The following is a 19,828-nucleotide window of genomic DNA, read 5'->3' as shown; positions in this document are numbered from 1 at the left end:
CTGGAAATTACTTCTAACTTGTTAACCATCGAATGTCACTAACATATGCGACTTTGAAGACACTACTAGACTCTTCTATAGCAATGAACAAGTTGCAAATTACAATAATGAACAACTAACAAAACTTGAGCATCCAATTGCTCATATTAATGCTCGCCATTCCTTTCATTGGCCAAAAAGATGTCCTCAGATGATATGTCTGGGTTGGAACCTGTTGTATTTCTAGCAAAAGTGCTAGGGTTATGTTAACCATGAATTTGTGGTCAAGTGTTGGCCTCTGTAATGAAGCTACTGGAACAGTTGTTATATTGTCTATCAGAAGAACCACCAACCACCTGACTTGCCTATTGCAGTTATTATTGAGTTTGAGAACTACAGAGGTCCTGTTTTTAATGAGAACAAACCATCTTGTTCCAGTGTGTCCAATCACAGCCTCATCACAGTCAGAAACAAGTTTTCATGAGCGGCAACAGCTGCCTCTAAGACTCGCCTGGGCTCTAACAATATACAAAAGCCAAGGACTTACTCTTCAAAAAGCTTGGATAGATATTGCCAAATCAGAAAGAACTGCTGGAGTTTCATACGTTGCCATTAGCAGAGTGAGATCGCTTTCATCTTGCGTCATTGAACCCTTGACATATGACGATTAACAAGCTTGAAATCGTCAGCTAATTTACAATTTAGGCTTAAGGAAGAAAACCACCTAGATCATTTAGCACAGACTACCAATAACGGTGCATTTTAAATTGACAAACCATAAAGTTTGAAATCAGACATGGGATTCTGTTATGGATCCCATTACGCTTTATTCTGTGTGTTAACCATATTCTGTAACTTTGCATGTCATTTAATCAATTTATAATTATGTCACTATATGTGTGAAAATATCATCAAGACGATATACGGTAAGTTTTTTAATTTTGTTTCTATACTTCACTCCCGCTTTACGACATTTCGTTGGGCTAAGGCTAGTGTAGTGTATTCTAAAATTATTTCTTTTGTCTTGTAGATACCTACTTCTGGATAAAAATATAAAAGAGCAAGTGGATTAGCAAAACAACTGCGTTAGTTGGCACTGTTTGCCAAAAACATTGGAATTTAACCTGTTCAAACAATTGATGACAGTCAATAACGAAAACACTATGAATGCGCAATACAAGTATAGTATGATGTGCACTCATCTTTCAAAGAAGATTCTTCCAGGAAAGTGAAGAAACATTGTTTTACGTGGAAAAGGAGTTATAGATTAATGCAAGAAAAGACATGTGTACAGAATACTATTATCTGTCACCCCTGTGCTATCATTGAACAACCTAACCAAATTTATTTAGAGTCATGGACCTGGTATTTCCAAATAACGGTAATTAATTTGTTATTGACAGTGTTCTACTACAAAACATTGATCAAAGAAAGAAAGTTTTTATTGAAGAGATTTTTAGGGTGCAATACAATAATTGCCACTTTCTAGAAGAGGTTAGCTTTTTCGTGGTGCAGAGCTTGAACCTCAAGGTCGATTAATGCTGCCTCCTTGAGAGTGACATGCATTTTTGAAACATATGTCTGATAGGGAGTTGTGATGAACTCCAACTTGTGCCCTTTTACTGTTTCTCGGACCCAAGTGGCAGCTAGAACATCCCATGCCAAATTGCCCAAACTTACTATAACATCATTCAAGGTACGGCTAGCAATTGGGTAAGGTTTGAGAAAATGTTTTTGACTCAGATACATTTGAAACCTATTTCCGACGAGGAAAAGTTTGGTTATTTCCTTGAGATGGTATCCAACAAAGTGCGAGACAGGATTTCCTAGTAGTAACATGCTGTTAATTGGTGATCTGGGACATTCAAACATTTGATCGAGCAGTTGATTAACAGTAATATGTAGTAAAAATAAAAAAAAAAGTTCATATTTTTAGGGGAGCGTGTGGCGGAATGCAACAACCCTCCCAGACAAGGATAGATAACCCACCCGGGATGGGAGGTCATGTGACATTGTGAAGTGAGGGAAGGAAAACTGTTATTTTAAAATCATGAATTATTCATAAAAAATATACTCAAAATGACATGGAGTTGTGAACATTGTGGCTTGAAACAAAAGTTCGGGTCACAAGGGTCTTGTGTAATTTTTACCCAGTTGTTGTAAAAATGAGTTATTCTGCCTGCTAAGGGCATATTGGCTTGAAATATTGTGTTTTGAGTCGGCAACATACCTGTATTTAGGGAGGTTTCTTATTGACCTTGTGGCATTGAGCGGGTGAAGGTTGATGACCCCCGTCCTCTGCCCCTGTATGGTCTGCTTCTGCGGTAGGATTGGCCCAGTCCTCGAGGGTATTGGTAATTATAGTTGTTTGCACTTCCTCTCTGCCATGGCTTTGGGGAGGAGGTGCTGCTTGGAAAAAACTGCTTTGACTTGGGAGTGAAGCTAGCGGATGAGATGGTTTGTGCAGTCTCAGCTCTTTGTTTCAATCTTTGTTCAAATTGATGACCAAAAAGCTCTTTCCCATTAGTGTCCCAGGTTTCATCGAATAGGGACACGTATCTCCGACCAATTTTGGAAAGTACTTAATACTTGCAAAAAAGTTTTGATGATTATTATTGTTGTTCAATCAAGCGCAACTGCGACTTGGGTTGCACAGACAATCAGTGACAAAACTATCCGGACTTTCACTGAAATTTTCAATATGAACCCCCCTTGTACCCCCCCCCCGCCCCCTTTCAATGTTGAATATAAAAAATATGGCTTAATATATTACTTACTGTCGCTCCAAAGGCTTTCTACAAAAACAAATTTGCCTTTAGCCAACATTGAAGAGGGGGACGAGGGAGAAGCCACTGTTTTTAATGAGCTGTCCAAAAAATGAACCAAAATATGTAAGTGTCCAGAAAGGTTTTGTCAGTGAATGTAGCTCTTCATCTTTCTCAATCCGAATCGTTTTTGCCGTATCTACCCAGTCCTGTGTGTTACAAATATGATATACTGAATTTCCTACCAATGGAGATAAGATTTCACTGAAGTTCTTAGATAATTCATAGGTTGGTGAGCTGACAAAAGTTACTATGTGTCTTAGTGGCACCATCAGCGACATTTAGTTTTTTATAAGTATAATTATTGGGAACGCCATTTAAGGCGTAAGGTTATGCCAACACACTCACAAAGTTTTAGTTTTTTCTCCTTTTATTTCCTAAGTTATCTTCCCGATCACTCACGTCTCACTCACTCTAAAACCCTTGATTCACCCATATTATATCTGCATTCCTAACCTATGACGTTTAAATGATCGATTGTTCCTAATTACTAATTATAAAATTAGGTAAAGAATTTACTCCATTCTCAACACCCTCCCCCTATTCGATTCAAAGGAATCGAATATAACGAATCATGTTCTCGATATTCCATATAATAATGTTCAAATCAACGTTCGATTACCCAGTAATTCTGTTTTGACGAATATAACATAACTTTTCGTGAAATAACTAGCTTAATTAATCAGTTCCAATATTATCCCTATGTAACGATTTTAGTTTAAATTTACGTCCTAATCATCTTTGTTTTCACCAATGTCCTTGATGCGACACTCTGCTATCGCTGCAGCGTTTCGTTTTGGTCGGAACTCTGGGACATCAGCTCTAAGTTTTGAAGTTGCCGGTTTTAGTTCTGCGTCACACGAAAGCTCCATCGGGTACAAGTGTTGAACTGCTCGTTCGATGTTGCTTTGTCCCACTCACAGTCTTGCTCCTCGCACGATTTCATCCTTACCCGTGATGAGGCTTTGCACGATACCCAATCTCCATTTCCTTCTATTTTTCTCTTCGCTTTTCACAATGACGACATCTCCTATGTTCAACCGTATCACCTTCTCACCGTTTTTCATGTTGTGTCTTTCTCGGAGACTTTTGAGGTACTCGGACGACCATCTCTTCCACATGACGTCTTTGCACCGTTTGATGTACCTTGCTTGTTTCCGCAGATCATCATCCTCGATGTGTTGATTCCTTTGCTCTGGAAGGATGTTCGGGCGTCCAAACTGTAAGATGTTAGGTGTCAGCAGTGGTAGTTGTGCATCATCTTCAACATAACTGAGGGGATGGTTGTTCAGAGCCACCTCTATGTTCAAGATCACTTCTTCCAACTCTGTGCAAGTAAGATGGCCGTTACCGATAGATTTATACAGCGCTTGTTTGATAAGACCTATCAATCTTTCATACTGCCCACCCCACCAAGGTGCTCGACTTAGGTTGAACTGCCACTTGATTGCCATCTTCGCCAACTCATCGTTGAATTTCTCGTCCTGCATAATTCATTTCAGCCACTTCGCTCAGCAACAAACGTCCCTTTCTCGCTATAAATCTTTTTAAGGTATTAAGGAATTCTTCCGTGCTCAGAGTTTTCGTCACCTCGAGGTATAGCGCGTGTGTCAAGGAGCAGGCGTAGACTAGGATGTAGGCTTTACGTTCTTGCTTGTTTCCTGCACGATATCTGATCGGACCCGCGTAATCGACTCCTACGACTTGGAATGGTAACTCGCCTGACGATCGGTCTTTGGGTAACTTTCCCGGTTGGGGGTTTGGTAGTCGTGTTGCGTGGAACCGTTTGCATCCAAAGCAGTTCTTTCTCACTCGTCTAGCCATTCTTCGTAGTCGTGGGATCCAGTACTCGTCTCGAACCTTGGCCATAGTCAGTCCCACTCCCCCGTGGAGGGTCACTTTATGGGAATGCTCCACTAACTTCTCGGTGAAGTGGTCTTTGTCTGGGAGATAGATTGGGTGATCGCCTTGGATACGACCATGACAGACAAGGATACCATTACTGCATGGTTGGAGGTTTAGCTCTGCCCGATCTTTTACAAATTCCGCCGTATTCTTATTCCTTTCTTGCACTCTCGCGATCCACCACAACTTCCGCGCCTCGATTTCCTCGGTGGACAGTGGACCGCTTACTGATTCTTTGTCTCTGCTGATATTACAAATGAAGCGCGAAATCCATGAACAGATTCTCAGGGTCCTCCACAAATTCCACTTTTTCAACACTGATCAAACTCGTCTGGTTCTTGGACTGCGATCTTGAACAAACTTTCAATGGTTTTATTTCTGCTATCGTTTCGGGGTTTGGGTTGGTCACGATATCGCTTGGCCAGGTATCTTGGATAGGTAGCCACTTTGGCCCTTTCCACCAGAGGTGCTCTTTCTCGCTGACTTTCCCTCCTCGGCTACCCAGGTCAGCAGGATTCTCTTCGCTAGATACGTGTCGCCACTGAATGTATGATTTCTCCTGGATCTTTCGCACTCTATTACCAACAAACTGCTTGAACTCTCCTCCTCCACGTATTCAGTGCAGGGCCACTGTACTGTCCAACCAACCAAAGACCTGGCTTACTGGAAACCCGTCCAACGCTTCTCGAATGTTGTGGACCAAGTTAGTGGCCATGTGAGCTGATACCAACTCTAAACGAGGGATTGTCAGGTTCTTCTTTGCCAAACGCGACTTGGCGGCCACGAGACCTTGGGAGATCCCACTCTGTTGTTTAACCACCGCGAATACCGACGCCGCGACTCCGTATCCACTCGCATCCCCGAACGCGTGGAGCTTGACATCTTCGATCTTTTCTTGAAACTGAGCTAAGCTCCTTGGGGCGTTCACGTGGTTTGGAAGACTCGTCTCCCATTTCAACCATCTCCCTTCCAGATCACTTGGCAATCTCGCGTCCCAGGCCACTTTACGATCACAACAATCCCGATACAGTAGTTTTCCTTGCAGTGTAACCGGTGCGATTATTCCGAGGGGGTCGTAAATCTTGGCGATCTTTCCGAGTATTCCTCTCTTGGTTGGCTGAGCTTTCTCAGCAGGTATCTCTACTTGTATGACGTCTTGATCTTTGTCCCATGAAAGGCCGAGTATTGTTGATGGGGATGACGTCGCCCCCAGTTGTTGCTTGGCGAACGTATCTTCTACAGAGGAGGTTGTGGGAGTTTGCTCGAGTTCAGGAACATTCGAGTGCCACTTGTGCAGCTGGAACGTCCCATCTTCAAAGATCTCAGTACTGATTTCTTTCAGTTGTTTCGCCTTCGCGACTGTTTCTCCTCCGCTGACCAAGTCGTTGACATACATGCTCTTACTAATTTCTTTCACGATCTCTGGGTGCTCTTCTTCGTGTTTTTGTAGGTGTTGTTGGATCACTCCCCCGAGCAGGAATGGGGACGGGGACAAACCAAACAGGGCTCTCGTAAAGCGCAACGTCACGACCTCTTTTGTCGTCAGATCTTTGAGCCAATGGAAGCGCATGGCATCTCGGTCCCCTTCGCGAATACGAACCTGAAGGAAGGCTTGTTTCAAGTCACCAGTCAACGCAACGGGGTGGAAACGTCCTCGGACGAGCACTTTCCATAAATGGTTCTGCGACGGTGGGCCAGTCTCTAAACACTCGTTCAAGGATGGTGAATTCTCGTACACAATGCGTAACTTCGTCGTTTCTGAGGTTTCTTTAATCACTGCTTTGTGTGGTATGTAAAATTCCCGTCCTTGTGGTTCTGCTTCGACCTTTTCCACGATCCCTTCATTCATCTGAATTACCCCATCGTACCGCTCTAGAATGCCTTGCTTCTGCAGCCTTTTGACGAGGTTGTTTAGGCGTTTCAAACTTCCGCTTTCGTTGCTAGGTAGCGGGGGGTGGTTGCCTTTCCACGGGAGGTTGGTCTCGTACCAGCCATGCTCGCTTCTCGATAGCTGCTCTTTGAACTCGCTGTATACGTTCTCTTGATCACCAGTTGGAGTGTCTTGTAGGCCCAAAACGTCTAACCTACATAGCTGTTCGTAATCTTCACGGTGCACTTGTGTCAGTAACATGTTGTTCAGGTCGACCTTCTCACCGCCCGGAGACATAATGGTCCACCCAAACTTAGTCAACTCAGCGATTGGCTCTCCGGGTGACCCCAATCTCGGTTTCGTCGACGTCTTAATTTTGGCGTAGTCCCCAGTCCCTAGAATTACATGCACGGGTAGGCGGTCCTTTGTGTCCCGATCTTGCATTGTTACGCCTTGGAGGTGGTTGTAGTTTGAAATAAGTTGTTGGTATTTCGGATTGTCTAAGGTCAAGAGGTCGCTTCTCTCAACTCGCGTTACTTCGGTCTCGATATAGAACTTCTCCTCTGCATCGCTTATTTTTAGAGCATAAATTCCAACCAAATTGGTTGAAGTCCCAAACATCATTTCTATACGTCGCATTTCTCGTTTTTGGGGTTTAGCTTTTATTTTGTCGAGCAATGCAGACGAGGCGTAGGAACTTCCCGCCCCCGTGTCGATTAAGGCGCGACATTTAACACCATTTATATTAACAACTACGACAGGATAGACGACAGATATATTGGACGCACAAGTTGCGGTGTTAAGTAGCGTGTCATTAGAGGGCGCAGCAGGAGGCTTCGTATCACCCGGGGCGTCACAAATCGAGGTACGATGTCTACGCTTACATTTGGTACAAGCAAATCGGCTTCGACAATCGGAGGCACGATGATCGGCCCCAGTACAGTTGAAACACAAACGCTTATCGCTTAGATACTTCTTTCGCTCAGCAGACGTAACTAATTTTGGACAGTTGGTTGACATATGGTCAATCTCGTTACAATAAACACACCGTCTCTGTTTTGTTTCGTGTTGGCGCGTTTGGAATGTTTTCGTTCGAAGAACATTCGAGAACTTATTACTATTTTTATCAAGGGACCTGTCATCGACTCTCGTGGGGTTTCTCTCCGTCCATTTCCTAAGGGCATCTACTAGTTTGACAAAATCCCACTGCCGCCAGCCATCATCTGTTCGAACTAAATCTCCCCGTATCCCCTCTAGTTTATCTAAGGTCATGCGAACGTACCCATTTACTTCTTTCAGCTTCCCCAATGTCTCTAGAGACTGCACGTTAAACACTAACTTATCATAGAATGTGTGTATCTTACCAGGATTCGTTCCCTGTATGGTCGGTAGATTCATCAGGTTCTGTACATACGCATTCACGATCTCGCTGTCGTCCCCGTATTTCGTCTTTAGGATATTCTTTGCCCGCTCGTAACCTTCCGTAAAGAATGGCAGACTGTCTATGGATGACTTCACTTTTGGGCCGACCAATTCTTTAAGGTAGGAGAACTTCGTCACCGCTGCTTCGTCACCATTCAAATTGGTTCCAAAAGCGTAGCCAGTCCAAATGTGTCTCTTGAAATGGTGTGATTACAAGCTTAGGTAGTTTTGCGCTCGTACTTCTTGCCTTCTCATACTCTTTACGCGTTTTATCCAGCTTAATTTCATGTTGGAGCTTTAGATCCATTTGAGTCCTATCGAATTCCAGTTGCTGTTCGAACTGCTCATGATGCACTTTCCCTTTGATTTCTTGCTTGTGCAGTTTTGCTTCCTCTTCCTCTTCTTGTTTCCATTTATTCGTTATTTTTAATGTTTTTGCTATCTCACTATCCCATCTCTCGAGTTCTAGTTCTATGCTGTCCGTCCATGTTTTAATCTCGCTCGCCTTGTCTCCGTTTCCTATCCGTATCTCTTGTACTTTTACCTTTAATTCGTAAATCTCGTCTGCGGTTTTCCGTATGGTGTTTTTATGACGCTCGATGCTCGTTATATTTCGCCTTTCGATCGCTCGTTCTAAGGTTTCACATGTGCCTTGAGCTAACTTCTGTTTTATCTCGATTTGTTTTATTGCTTCTTCCATTTCTCTCACAGATCCCGTCGGAGGTGCCACTTGTATTGGAAACGCCGTTTGAGGCGTAAGGTTATGCCAACACACTCACAAAGTTTTGGTTTTTTCTCCTTTTATTTCCTAAGTTATCTTCCCGATCACTCACGTCTCACTCACTCTAAAACCCTTGATTCACCCATATTATATCTGCATTCCTAACCTATGACGTTTAAATGATTGATTGTTCCTAATTACTAATTATAAAGTTAGGTAAAGAATTTACTCCATTCTCAACATAATAATTGAACTCACTTGGTTTTACTGAGTCGGTTGTCGAGTCTTTATACTCAGTTATAAAAGCACAAAGTATAGAAGGTGGTCAGAACAACAGCGCAAGGTACCTGTCATGATTCTTTTTTTCGGATTGTTACCTCGAGTTCTAAGGAGACTTTCCAAGTAATTCAAATATTCAAAGGCTTGTTTGTGTTTGTGATTTTGAGGGAAATAGTTGGGTTTTTGGCTTTTTACAGGAGTATATTATAAGCCATATGGAAACTTTGCAAGTACCAAAAAGGCAAATCAGGGCGCTTATATATAGGGCGGTGCAATGCGCTCATTGCGCGCCGATCGATGTGTGATGCGGAAATGGCCTGGCACGAGCGTGCTTGTCGAGAGAAATGTGAATGGAGTGTGTTTTTACAAATGCTATATATTTTCTATTTTTTTTCTTAAATATGGCATTTTGGAAGAACTTTTAACGGGTTGTTAAGTAATTCTATTTCATTGAAAGTCTGGTAACTTCAATTATTTAAAAACCGCCTTTTCAAATATTAAATTTTCGGATAACAACGGGATCGTGTAATGGCTTGAATGGAGGAAAGATTTCACTTTGAACATATTGCATGTAACTGCTTGTCCACGACGAAAAATTTCAGGTATGTTGAATATAATAATAATAGAATGACATATTATACTTTTCATTAGAATTGAAGTGGATGGATTTCAGATAAAATAACTAGAACTTGTACTTTAATCGTGACTTAGTTTTAGTCCATTTCTTCGCTGCTTGACAACAACAAAACGTAACAATTGTTTTCATTTTGTTGTGTTCTGGTCAACAATAGTCCTATAAAAGAATTTATAACTTTTTCTAAAGAAAATATCATAATGAACTAGAGGCTTGAGTAATTTTACCTTACTAGCCAAGTTAATAAAATACAAATTGCTTGTAAATATGCCCAGCGCTTTCGTTGATAAAAAATTGCCCAGGTCTTGTAAGTTTTTTGTCAGGAAGGCGAGATGATCGTTTGTCTATACGCACCAAAAAAATAATAAATTGAGTAGATGGTTTCCTTATCTATGTACGAAAGAATTATCCGGCCACAGATTCGATGTGCAAACTGTATTCTATCGAAGGTTAAAGCGTAAACATGGTAACATACAATAACGTGAGCAAAGATGATCTCTCAGTTTCGCGTCATTTTCCTGTCGTAAGCAAGTTCATCTTTTTTCTCACCATTGATTTTCGAGCATGTAAACAACAGTTTTGTAAACAAAATGTCTAATTCTTGCGGCAAAAGAGAAGTTGATGACACGTCTGTGTCTCAGTACAAACGAGCTAGGTGTCTGAATCATTGGAAACTACTGCAGGGAAGGCGACACCTCAGGGAAACGACAGGGAGCAACCCGTTGCTGATTATACAAATTGTTTTATAAACACTAAAACAGCGCAAGTACAATACTCTGGTAAAATTACTTTACAACCTGAAGAACTTCTTCTATACTGTTTGTTGAGAATTTCCTCACCATCTGGCAGCATTAATTCTGCAAAGGGATACACTCCCGAAAAGTTTATTGGCATTACAAAAGCAGTTTATAATGTATATGCCATTCTTTTGATTGTGTCAGCTTACAAAACTATTTCTATCAATCCATTAACAATCTTAGAAAGGGACTTGGAAAGTATAATGGATATCTGAGATGGGTTTTCTATTCAACTTATATTGAAAGGATTGTCACTGCACACCAATCACTCCTTTTGAACCTACTCCTAAATTTTGATGCAAGCCACAATAGTTATTATGATGACTTGTGCAGAGATCTAGAAATGGCGTGCCTATCCAGTGTGGAGGAGGGAAAGCTCTCACAAAGTCTTGCATGGAAGATAAACAAGGGCAGTGCTGATTGCATGAATAGGTTTCCGAAGTGGAAAGTTATTCCTGATGTCAAAGAATCAAAAGTCAATCTCTATTATATGGGTAGTAGTCCTGTGAATGCACAGTATCAAGTAACCGTGTCATCAGATGGGAGTTATTTCTTTTGTTTTTATGGGACAGCCCAAAGTTTTGAATTTTGATGACAATTTCCTTCCATCATCAGTTTATGACAAGCATCAGCTTTACTCACTCATGAAATCTCTCGAGAAATTGCGATTATGCCCTGGTGCTTCTGTTGAAAATTACCAAGATTTGTTACCTGAGAATGACAGTACCCCAGTTTATAGGAGAGCTAGTGGAGAGCCTGCAGCATTTGTAGAATCTTTGTCAGGAAATTGTTGCAAAAGATGTTTAAGATCCACCAATTGTGACATATTTATTAAGGATGGTGAAAGTTGCAAATCTTGCCAACAGTCAGGTCATTACATGAGGACACTTAAATATAGAAGCACGAACATAGGTCAGAATTCTAAGCATACTCGATATGATTATATGTCGAAAGATAAGCTACTCAATTATACTAGAGAAATGGCAGGAAAACTTCATGTGAGGCAGACCAAAATAAAAAGGCTAGAAGAATACCAAAAGGAAATGAGTACCGTTGGAAGTAATACAGATTCAGATTTTAGGAAGTTATTTCAAGAATTGTATAAAGGATTGGATAAAGTGGTTAAAAAGCATGATAACAACACTTGTTATTGGGTTGGTTGTGATTTGGAAACTGAATTTGAAACACCAGAGTTGCTTCTTGGACATTTGAAAACTGTTCATATTAAAACTGTCGATGATGTTGCACCAATCAACAGGCAATATACTTGTGAGTGGTTAGGCTGCGACAAACGTTTTGGGAAAAAGAAGCTTCTCCACAGCCATGTTGTTGAACATACAGGGAGTGAGTCTGATACATTTTTCATTACCCTTTTGAACGATCAGGCAAAGGCTTTGAATATGCCTTCCAAACAAATGAGGTGGCATTCTTTGATATTGAAATGGTGCCTACGAATGTATTGTAAATCCCATAGCATGTACACTGAGCTTCGAAAATCTGGTTTCCTAAAACTTCCTAGTGGAAGAACTCTTTCCGATTACAAAAACTTCTGTTCATCAAAATCTGGTTGGCAGACATCTGTGTTAGAAGCCATGAGAAACAGCTTTGTAGATAAGAAAATTCCAGAAGCTGGAAAATTTGGTTGTCTTTTATTTGATGAAGTCAAAATTAAAGAAGGCTTACTCTTCAACCAATCATCCCGGGAATTAATCGGTTTTACTGATTTGGACATTGATGATAAGTCACCCAATCTAAGAGACAGCCTTGCAACACATGTGCTACAATTTTTCTATAAGAGCTTGTTTGCTGGTTTTCAATTTCCATGTTCCTATTTTCTAACAAGAGGAATATCTGCTCAAAACCTAAACAGATTATTTTGGAAAGGAGTTGGTTTGCTACATGGCTATGATTTTAAAGTCACTCTGACATGTTGTGATGGTGCTGCCGAGAACAGAACATTTATGACAATGAATGGTTGTAGTGAAACGACAAGCCAAACAATAAACCCATACTCCAAACTCCCTATGTTCTTCATGTCTAATCCACCCCATTTGATTAAGAAACTCCGCAACAACATTTACAAGAGTGGCTTCAAAGAAAATTTCCCAAGATATACTCGATGCTTATTGCTAGATTCTAAAAACATTTTGTGGGATCACATCTATTCTGTTTATCTGAGAGACAAACAGAGGCATTTGTTTTCAACAGACCTAAGAAGTTCCCATGTTCACCTCGATAGCTTAAGTAAGATGCAGGTGAAGCTTGCTGTCCAAACCCTGAACTCAAAAGTGCGGAAAGATATAGAGACATTTGAGTCAGATGAAACGACGTCAACCCAGAAATTCATTTTAAACTGTGAGAAATTATGGAATGTCTTCAATGATGACAAACCACTTTCATCAATAACCGATTCTAGAATTTTAGATTTGGAAAATGTTATACAGTTTTTCAATAATTGGAAGGATGAACTTGCTTCTAAATTTAAAACTAAAACTGAGATATCATCACATTTTATTTCTTGGCAAACAATGTTTGACTTGCAGGTGATTTAATTGGTTATTTATTATATGAAAATGAACAAAATCAACCATTCAATAGACCTTTTGCATAATGACAACTTTTTGATCTATGCAAAATATTCGGATTTGATAGTTGATTTGAAAGCCATAATTAACTAAGCAACCCAGTATTTTTAGATAACTCTTCACATACATATCTAATAAAATTTTAAAATTCATATCAAAACCCTTTTGAACTTACAAAGTGAATGTATGAACTTGGGAATGAATATTATTTGACCAACTGTTTTCTTTGAATTTGCAGGTTTCAATTAACGGCTTTAAGGAACTTGTTAAATTCATTGGAAGTCCTGAAATCCAATCCCTCCAAGGAAGCCATCATGTGATTCCAAAGCGACTAAGTCAAGATCTATTCGAGTTTTTCTTCTCAGTGCAAAGGCAATCATGTGGCGGTACAACCAACATGACTGCAATTGCTTATGGATATAACGTAAACAGTGCTATCACATATTCTGCCACCAAATTGCTAAGGAAGACACAAACAAATGTTTTGGATAATGATGAAATAGAACTTAGTAGTGAGCAGGAGAGTAGCATCACAAGTCTTCCAAGGAGAGGTAATATGGAAAGTATCTTTACCTCGCAACTGTGGCCAGTTTATCTTTGAGAGTTATTTTGCCAACTATATAAAATGAAAATATTAAATTAGGGAGTGGTCACAATTAATGCCGGGGAGGGGGGTGGAAGATATTTACTCGGGCTTCCATTCCTTTTCATGCCCCCTCATTTCTAGACATTTAGGTTTTGTGCCCCCCTTGATCCAATGATAAAATTTTACACCCCCCCTTGCAATGTAGATCCCACAGTGTCAACATACTAGAGTTCTTAGAATAGAACAAGGATACAAATTTCTTATAAAGTCAATATGCAAGTTAACTTTTGTGGGCCCCCTTGAGTGCATCAGAATATTTTCTAGTATTTTCTTAATAGACTCAAAATATCTTTAGGACCCTTTCCCATAATTGTGACCACTCTCATAGGTAAATGAAGACCTTACCTAGAGGCAGTGCCAGATTAGTCTTTTCAGGGCTGGGGGGCAAAACTTTCACAAGAGCCAGTCATGGCTCACAAAAATATGAATAATTTGGTATGAACAAATAGGTGCTTATATATATATATATATATATATATATTATTACCAAGTTCCTTCCCTTTGAATTTTGTCAAAATATTTTCCTGTTCTGAGAAAGGCAGAGTTTGCAAATGAACTAAAAACACATGTAATGAAGAACTGTTGAAATTGTTTCTCAAGGTTTGTATATGTGATTGATCCACTGTTGTCTGAGAGTGGGATTGATCCACTGTTGTCTGAGTGTGGGATACAGCAGAGCATTTTTTATTTCGACTTAATTGCTGTCAGTGAGCGATGCTATTTTTCTTCGGCTTAAGGCCTTCTTTTTCACGAATTATTTGCTGCTTCGACTTAAGGAAGAAAGTGACAATTCTTTGCAAAACCACAACAGATGCTACCATGCCTGAATTCGGTGTTATTTCATTCCATCTACCTCTCAATTCCTTATTTGTTGACATTTCATCAAGACAAAATTTCAGTATGTTTTCCTTTTCCCTGAGAATATTATCCGGACTTAATAGAAGTTCAGTCAATTTGTGCAGATAAATAAAAAAAGGATTGACGTGCTCATAAATAATAAAATTGTAGTTGCCATTAGCCTGTTTCGTATCTTCCCCCAATAGTGAGAAAACTGCTAGTGCGGCTGTTTTGCTGCTGAAAATCACTGGCGAATCGTCGTTAACAGTTTCCTTCGCTGGCACTTTATCTTGCCCCTTAAAGATAACATCTCTAGCTCTCTTTACTGCCCACCCAGCATGGCCCCGGACAGTGTCATTGTCCTGGTGTGCATTACTTGTAGAAGATGAATCCCCCGTATCATGAGAGAATGAGAAATGCTCATCATTCCTATCGAAATACTGCTCCTCTGCCTCCTCAAGCCTATCCACCATATTTTATTATGCAACAACAACAGACTCGTTACCATACTTCCGCATCACACATCGATCGGCGCGCAATGAGCGCATTGCACCACCCTATATATAAGCGCCCTGAGGCAAATAGTACAATTTTCGTTCCCCCCCTTCAGGTACTACTTGAAAACACAATAGAAAAATAGGATAAATTATAGTCTAAATTAATTTGTTTTCACCTTCACCAACCTCCAGTTTTCGAGCATTCCATCTTTGAAAAATCAGTAAATTTGCATGTTTTGAAATACACTGACGCCATTTTGATTCAGGAAATGTCTAGGATACTTGGTGTAATATACAACATATATAGCAGATTCAGCAGTTTTATTTGTAAAGTTGGCATTTTATGACTCATGTCTAAATCTTTTTGACGGAAAAAAAGGCCCACTAACAACTTTTAGTGATGTGTCTTTTCAAAAATTTTTGGGTTGTCTTAGTATTTAGCTAACCCTAGAAGTTTAATCTTGTCAGCGAAAATGTAGTTAGTATAAAACAAAGGTTATGCTGGAAAAGGATTGTGTAGCAATTATTTTATATAACTTGACTAGAAACAAAATGCTCGTGGGTGATGTGTGTAAATAAAGTTTTTCTAATTTATTTCCAAATTCCAAGAGCAGAATGCTATAAAAAAATTGCAAATTGTCAGAAGTCTTCTCTGACTAATTTAGTTTTGAAAAACTATGAAAGTTTGAGAAAAACTTCTTAAAACTCCATGCAAAGCTCCCTTGTTGAAGTCTGCTTGCACAGCAAAAATGCTGGAAACTTCTTTTAAATACTGGTATAATCTGCCAGATATGTAGTATATTACTCAAGTATCCTGAACATTTCCTGAATCAAAATGGCATCAATGTATTGGAAAACATATAAATTCACTGATTTTTCGAAGATTAAATGCTCGAAAACTGCAGGTTTGTGAAGGTGAAAACAAGTGAATTTAGACTTTCTATAATTTATACTAATTTGCTATTGTGTTTTCAAGTAGTGCTTGAAGGCGGGCAACAAAACCGAACAATAATCAGCTACAGAATACCGCCCAAAACCTATAGAAGTTCTATTAGACTCTTTATTAATATTATTGAACAACGCACATTCCCTCGACTGAAGGGAGACGAAATTGGGGTTAACCTGTATACAACAATACAAATTGTGGTTGAAAAACAGATGAACTTATCTACGAGATCTGCAAGGGCAATTTGATGCAAAGTGGGAATGTTACAGTTTCTCATGCTTTAGACTTATTACTCTGGCGCCAGCGAGGGAGTTGAAAATTCGCTGTCGTAAATTTATTTTTCTTTTGATTTATTTTTCGATTGAATTGGGGTGCTATTTCACCGTTTAACAAGATGTGGCCGTGTATGGGTGCGTTGACACGTCGCAGTTTGCACAGGATTCAAAATTTAATATAACTATATAAGCACAAATTCTAAAGGCAAAGTGCAAGACAAAGCGAATGTATCATGCAGTTTATTTACATTTTTGAACAATTGAACTTCTATACTTTTTAAAGTACAATGTGCTTCTGAATTTTGTGATCCAACATTTAGGTGAACTTCTATACTTTTTAAAGTATGATGTGCTTCTGAATTTCGTGATCCAACATTTAGGTTCGCAAGGCATCTAAATGCGAATATGAACTGTATCGTTTATGTTCAGAAGCTCTATATTAAAGAGTTAACGCCAGAATAGGCATCTCGTTTATCGAGAAATTATGTCGGTAATTCAGTAGAGTTGGACATCCTAAATGCCCTTTTAGATTACAAGAGAAAGCACATCCCATAGTGAAGAATCAGAACCATCTGTTACAACAGATTGGGACACTGGCGCAAAGAGCAAATTTTTATAAGACATAGTAATATTGTTTACATTGCTATATAGCTTTGGGGCTTGGGGTTGTTTCCATGAACACTGGTTCTCATATCAGAGCAATACATAGAATTTGTCCAAAAATGATGCCACTGAGGCAAAGTGTTACCAGACTTGTGTAGGGCAAATTGGGCAAATAAGACATAGTTTACATTGCTATATAGCCTTGGGGTTGTTTCCATTACACTGGTTCTCATATGAATACATAGACGTTGTCCAAAAATGAGGCCACTGGAACAAAAAGTGATAAAGCAGTAAGTTCTATTACTCTTTGTTGAAAAATATATATATATATTAATATATATAAAGAACCAACATGTAACATTATTATAGCATTATATATTATATATCAATAAACATGTAACATAAATAAAAATTAATAAAAGACCAACATATAACATTTATTTATGTAAGACATCATAACTATGGACACAGGATGGTAATGTGTTATTAATTTGCCTAATTTGCCCTACACAAGTCTAGTAGCACTTTGTCCCAGTGGCCTCATTTTTGGACAAATTCTATGTATTCCTCTGATATGAGAACCAGGGTTCATGGAAACAACCCCAAGCCCGAAAGCTATATAGCAATGTAACTGTCACTATGTCTTATAAACAATTTTCTCTTTGCGCCAGTGTCCCAATCTGGTGTAACAGATGGTTCTGATTCTTCACTATGGGATGCGCTTTCTCTCGTAATCTAAATAGGCATTTAGAATGTCCAACTCTAATGAGTTACCAACATAATTTCTCAATAAGTAAGTCTAAAGCATGAGAAACTGTAAAATTCCCACTTTGCATCAAATCGCCCTTGCAGATCTCGCAGATAAGTTAATCTGTTTTTCGACCGCAATTTGTATCGTTGTATACAGGTTAACCCCAATTTCGTCTCTCTTCAGTCGAGGGAATGTGCGTTGTTCTAAACCACACAAATTCCCAAAAAGTTATCAGACTTAAAATGCTTGGAGCAAACATGGCTTTCACATGGTGGCTCCCATCCAGCACGCTTGGATTTAACAAAGTCTATCCATTTTTTTATCTCCTTATTGCCTCTGGGGGCAAATCTCCCCTATACATTTGATTTATGCATCTGGTGTGTTGGAACAACCGTATACGACACATCTAGCTGGCATTTTGCATCGCAAAGTATACGAATATCATGCACACAACATATATTTATTGTAATGTGACACTAGTCGATTTCCTTGTCTGCCCGGTATGATGTCAAAACCCTAATTAGTTTTCAGACTCTTTTTTCCTGGCAAACTATTGAAAAAACCCAATTTTGGCATGTTTGATCCAAAATATCTTTAGAAGTATTTATCCGATTGGGAAATTATACAAATCATTTGAACTGCCTGATCTTTGCAAATTTTTTGTGAAAAAATGGTAATTTGCATGTGAGGAGGCAAGCGAAGTTATGTTGAGAAAGGCAAAGTGTGATAATGCTTGGCAAAAATTTGTAAACGCTCATGAACAATATATTGAATATATAAATTCCAAGGAAGAGAAAGAAAAGGCGCTTTTGAGTTGTGAAAGGCAGAAGATAAGAAAATTGTATTTCAATGAAGAAGGTCTAAAAATCTTGAGTTGGAAGTAAAGGGAAATACAGAAGAAGTATTGAGCTCTGGTAAGAAATAAATGGGAACAATGAAATATTCAGAAACACCTATTCCAACTGGAAAGTGGTAAAATTTATCAAGAAAGGAAAAGAAGTTGGCTATAGCAAAGCTGAAAGTTATGCAGTTGAGAAAACAGCAACAGTTTGAAAGGAAATGATGGAGCACAGATGGACGAAGAGCTTGCAGCGGTAAGTCTTATTTATGAGCCAAACAATGTGGAAGAACAGAAGTAAGATCATGATGAAAGAGACGGTTTACATTTTATAGATGGTGCTATATATAGGCTTAAATTCAGTGAATCATATACAGTATATATCATAAAATGCCAAATGCATTTTTCATTTGTTTTCAATAAATGTTCTTTCATATAACAAAGCACAATAAATTATGTTACAAAAGGGTCCTCTAGCTCAGCTGTTGCAATTTCTGGGTCACATAGGGAGAAATTGACCCCTTGAATGTCAGTGACAATAAGCTATTGGTTAGAATTCTGGAATGTATAGTGCACAAGCCAAGCCTGAGCTCGTTTAAAGCTAACATTCGAAGTGTTGACATGATAAATTTAGTAGAGAACAACGCCAATTGCTGCAATTTATGTAGTGGATAAATAGACATACAGTAGTGTATTACTGTCCGCTATCAAGTTGGAAACATTATTTTTAGGAGATACTGTATATACTTAAGCATATATTTTATTGTACATATACATATATATTAAATAATTTAACTTTTGTAAGATTAGCTAGGTGTCCCCAATTAGCTCTGAAGAGCTAAATCCATTGACACAGAAATAAAGTTTTTATTATTATTATTATTATTATTACAAATGTTTCACCTTTAAGGCTTAGTTCATTCATATCTGCAGATTCCACACACAGTCTTATTTAAACTCTCCAGTCTTATTTATAAACATTTCAAAAACACCCTCTAGGTTCACCATTAAGAGACAAATAGTAGACCTTACCATAAACAAATGTTTTTCCAAATTCTGTAGCTTGGACCTCAGAAGCCATACTCTGAGCAAAATTACGAGCTAGGGCATTGAGTTGAACTGACTTTCGTATATGGAGTTTAACATACCCAAATAATACTTCAATGGCTTTTTTTCTCCCTTTAAATGCTTTTTAATGACACACTTTCTTTTGAGCAAACCTGCAATGGATTTTGCCAAATATGCTGCATGGAATGCCCCATTGGCAAGTTTTCAATTGAAAGTGATACCTTGGGAGGTTCCAGCTACTCTATTCTTGAGATGCTAAACTCTTCAAGCCGAAGAGTTACAACATCAATATCTGGGACAATGACTTTTCCCAATTTCAGCATCTGACTTAGTTACAGTGAACAAACAAC

The 19,828-nt window shown here is 39.0% G+C and overlaps 2 protein-coding genes and 1 pseudogene across 2 annotated transcripts; all 3 read right to left on the bottom strand.

Moving 5' to 3' along the window:
• Positions 1-3,535: 3,535 nt before the first annotated feature.
• LOC114541222 lies at positions 3,536-4,258 on the bottom strand. The gene is made up of 2 exons (XM_028561205.1): positions 3,726-4,258; positions 3,536-3,626 (listed from the first exon to the last, which is right to left on the bottom strand). The coding sequence occupies exons 1-2, from the start codon at positions 4,256-4,258 to the stop codon at positions 3,536-3,538; spliced, it is 624 nt and encodes a 207-aa protein (XP_028417006.1).
• Positions 4,259-4,959: 701 nt separating this feature from the next.
• On the bottom strand, positions 4,960-6,360 carry LOC114541221 (annotated as a pseudogene).
• Positions 6,361-6,550: 190 nt separating this feature from the next.
• LOC114541220 lies at positions 6,551-8,701 on the bottom strand. The gene is made up of 3 exons (XM_028561204.1): positions 8,249-8,701; positions 6,672-8,196; positions 6,551-6,558 (listed from the first exon to the last, which is right to left on the bottom strand). Exons 1-3 carry the CDS (start codon positions 8,699-8,701, stop codon positions 6,551-6,553), a joined length of 1,986 nt encoding a protein of 661 aa, XP_028417005.1.
• Positions 8,702-19,828: the final 11,127 nt, after the last annotated feature.

The sequence above is a fragment of the Dendronephthya gigantea genome, unplaced genomic scaffold (assembly GCF_004324835.1).
Source record: "Dendronephthya gigantea isolate DGI-Jeju-01 unplaced genomic scaffold, DenGig_1.0 000275F, whole genome shotgun sequence".
NCBI classification, from domain to species: Eukaryota; Metazoa; Cnidaria; class Anthozoa; order Malacalcyonacea; family Nephtheidae; genus Dendronephthya; species Dendronephthya gigantea.
The sequence above is the reverse complement of the archived record's forward strand: the minus strand, read 5'-3'. Positions and strand labels throughout refer to the sequence as shown.

Bases quoted from the DNA above. Each gene is read 5' to 3' on its own strand.
- LOC114541220 (XM_028561204.1), bottom strand. From the start codon at position 8,701: ATGGAAGAAGCAATAAAACAAATCGAGATAAAACAGAAGTTAGCTCAA. The intron at 8,197-8,248 runs GCAAGAAGTACG...CACCATTTCAAG, and splicing joins CGCGTAAAGAGTATGAGAAG to AGACACATTTGGACTGGCTA.
- LOC114541222 (XM_028561205.1), bottom strand. From the start codon at position 4,258: ATGGCAATCAAGTGGCAGTTCAACCTAAGTCGAGCACCTTGGTGGGGT. The intron at 3,627-3,725 runs GTGAGTGGGACA...TTCAAAACTTAG, and splicing joins ATCGTGCGAGGAGCAAGACT to AGCTGATGTCCCAGAGTTCC.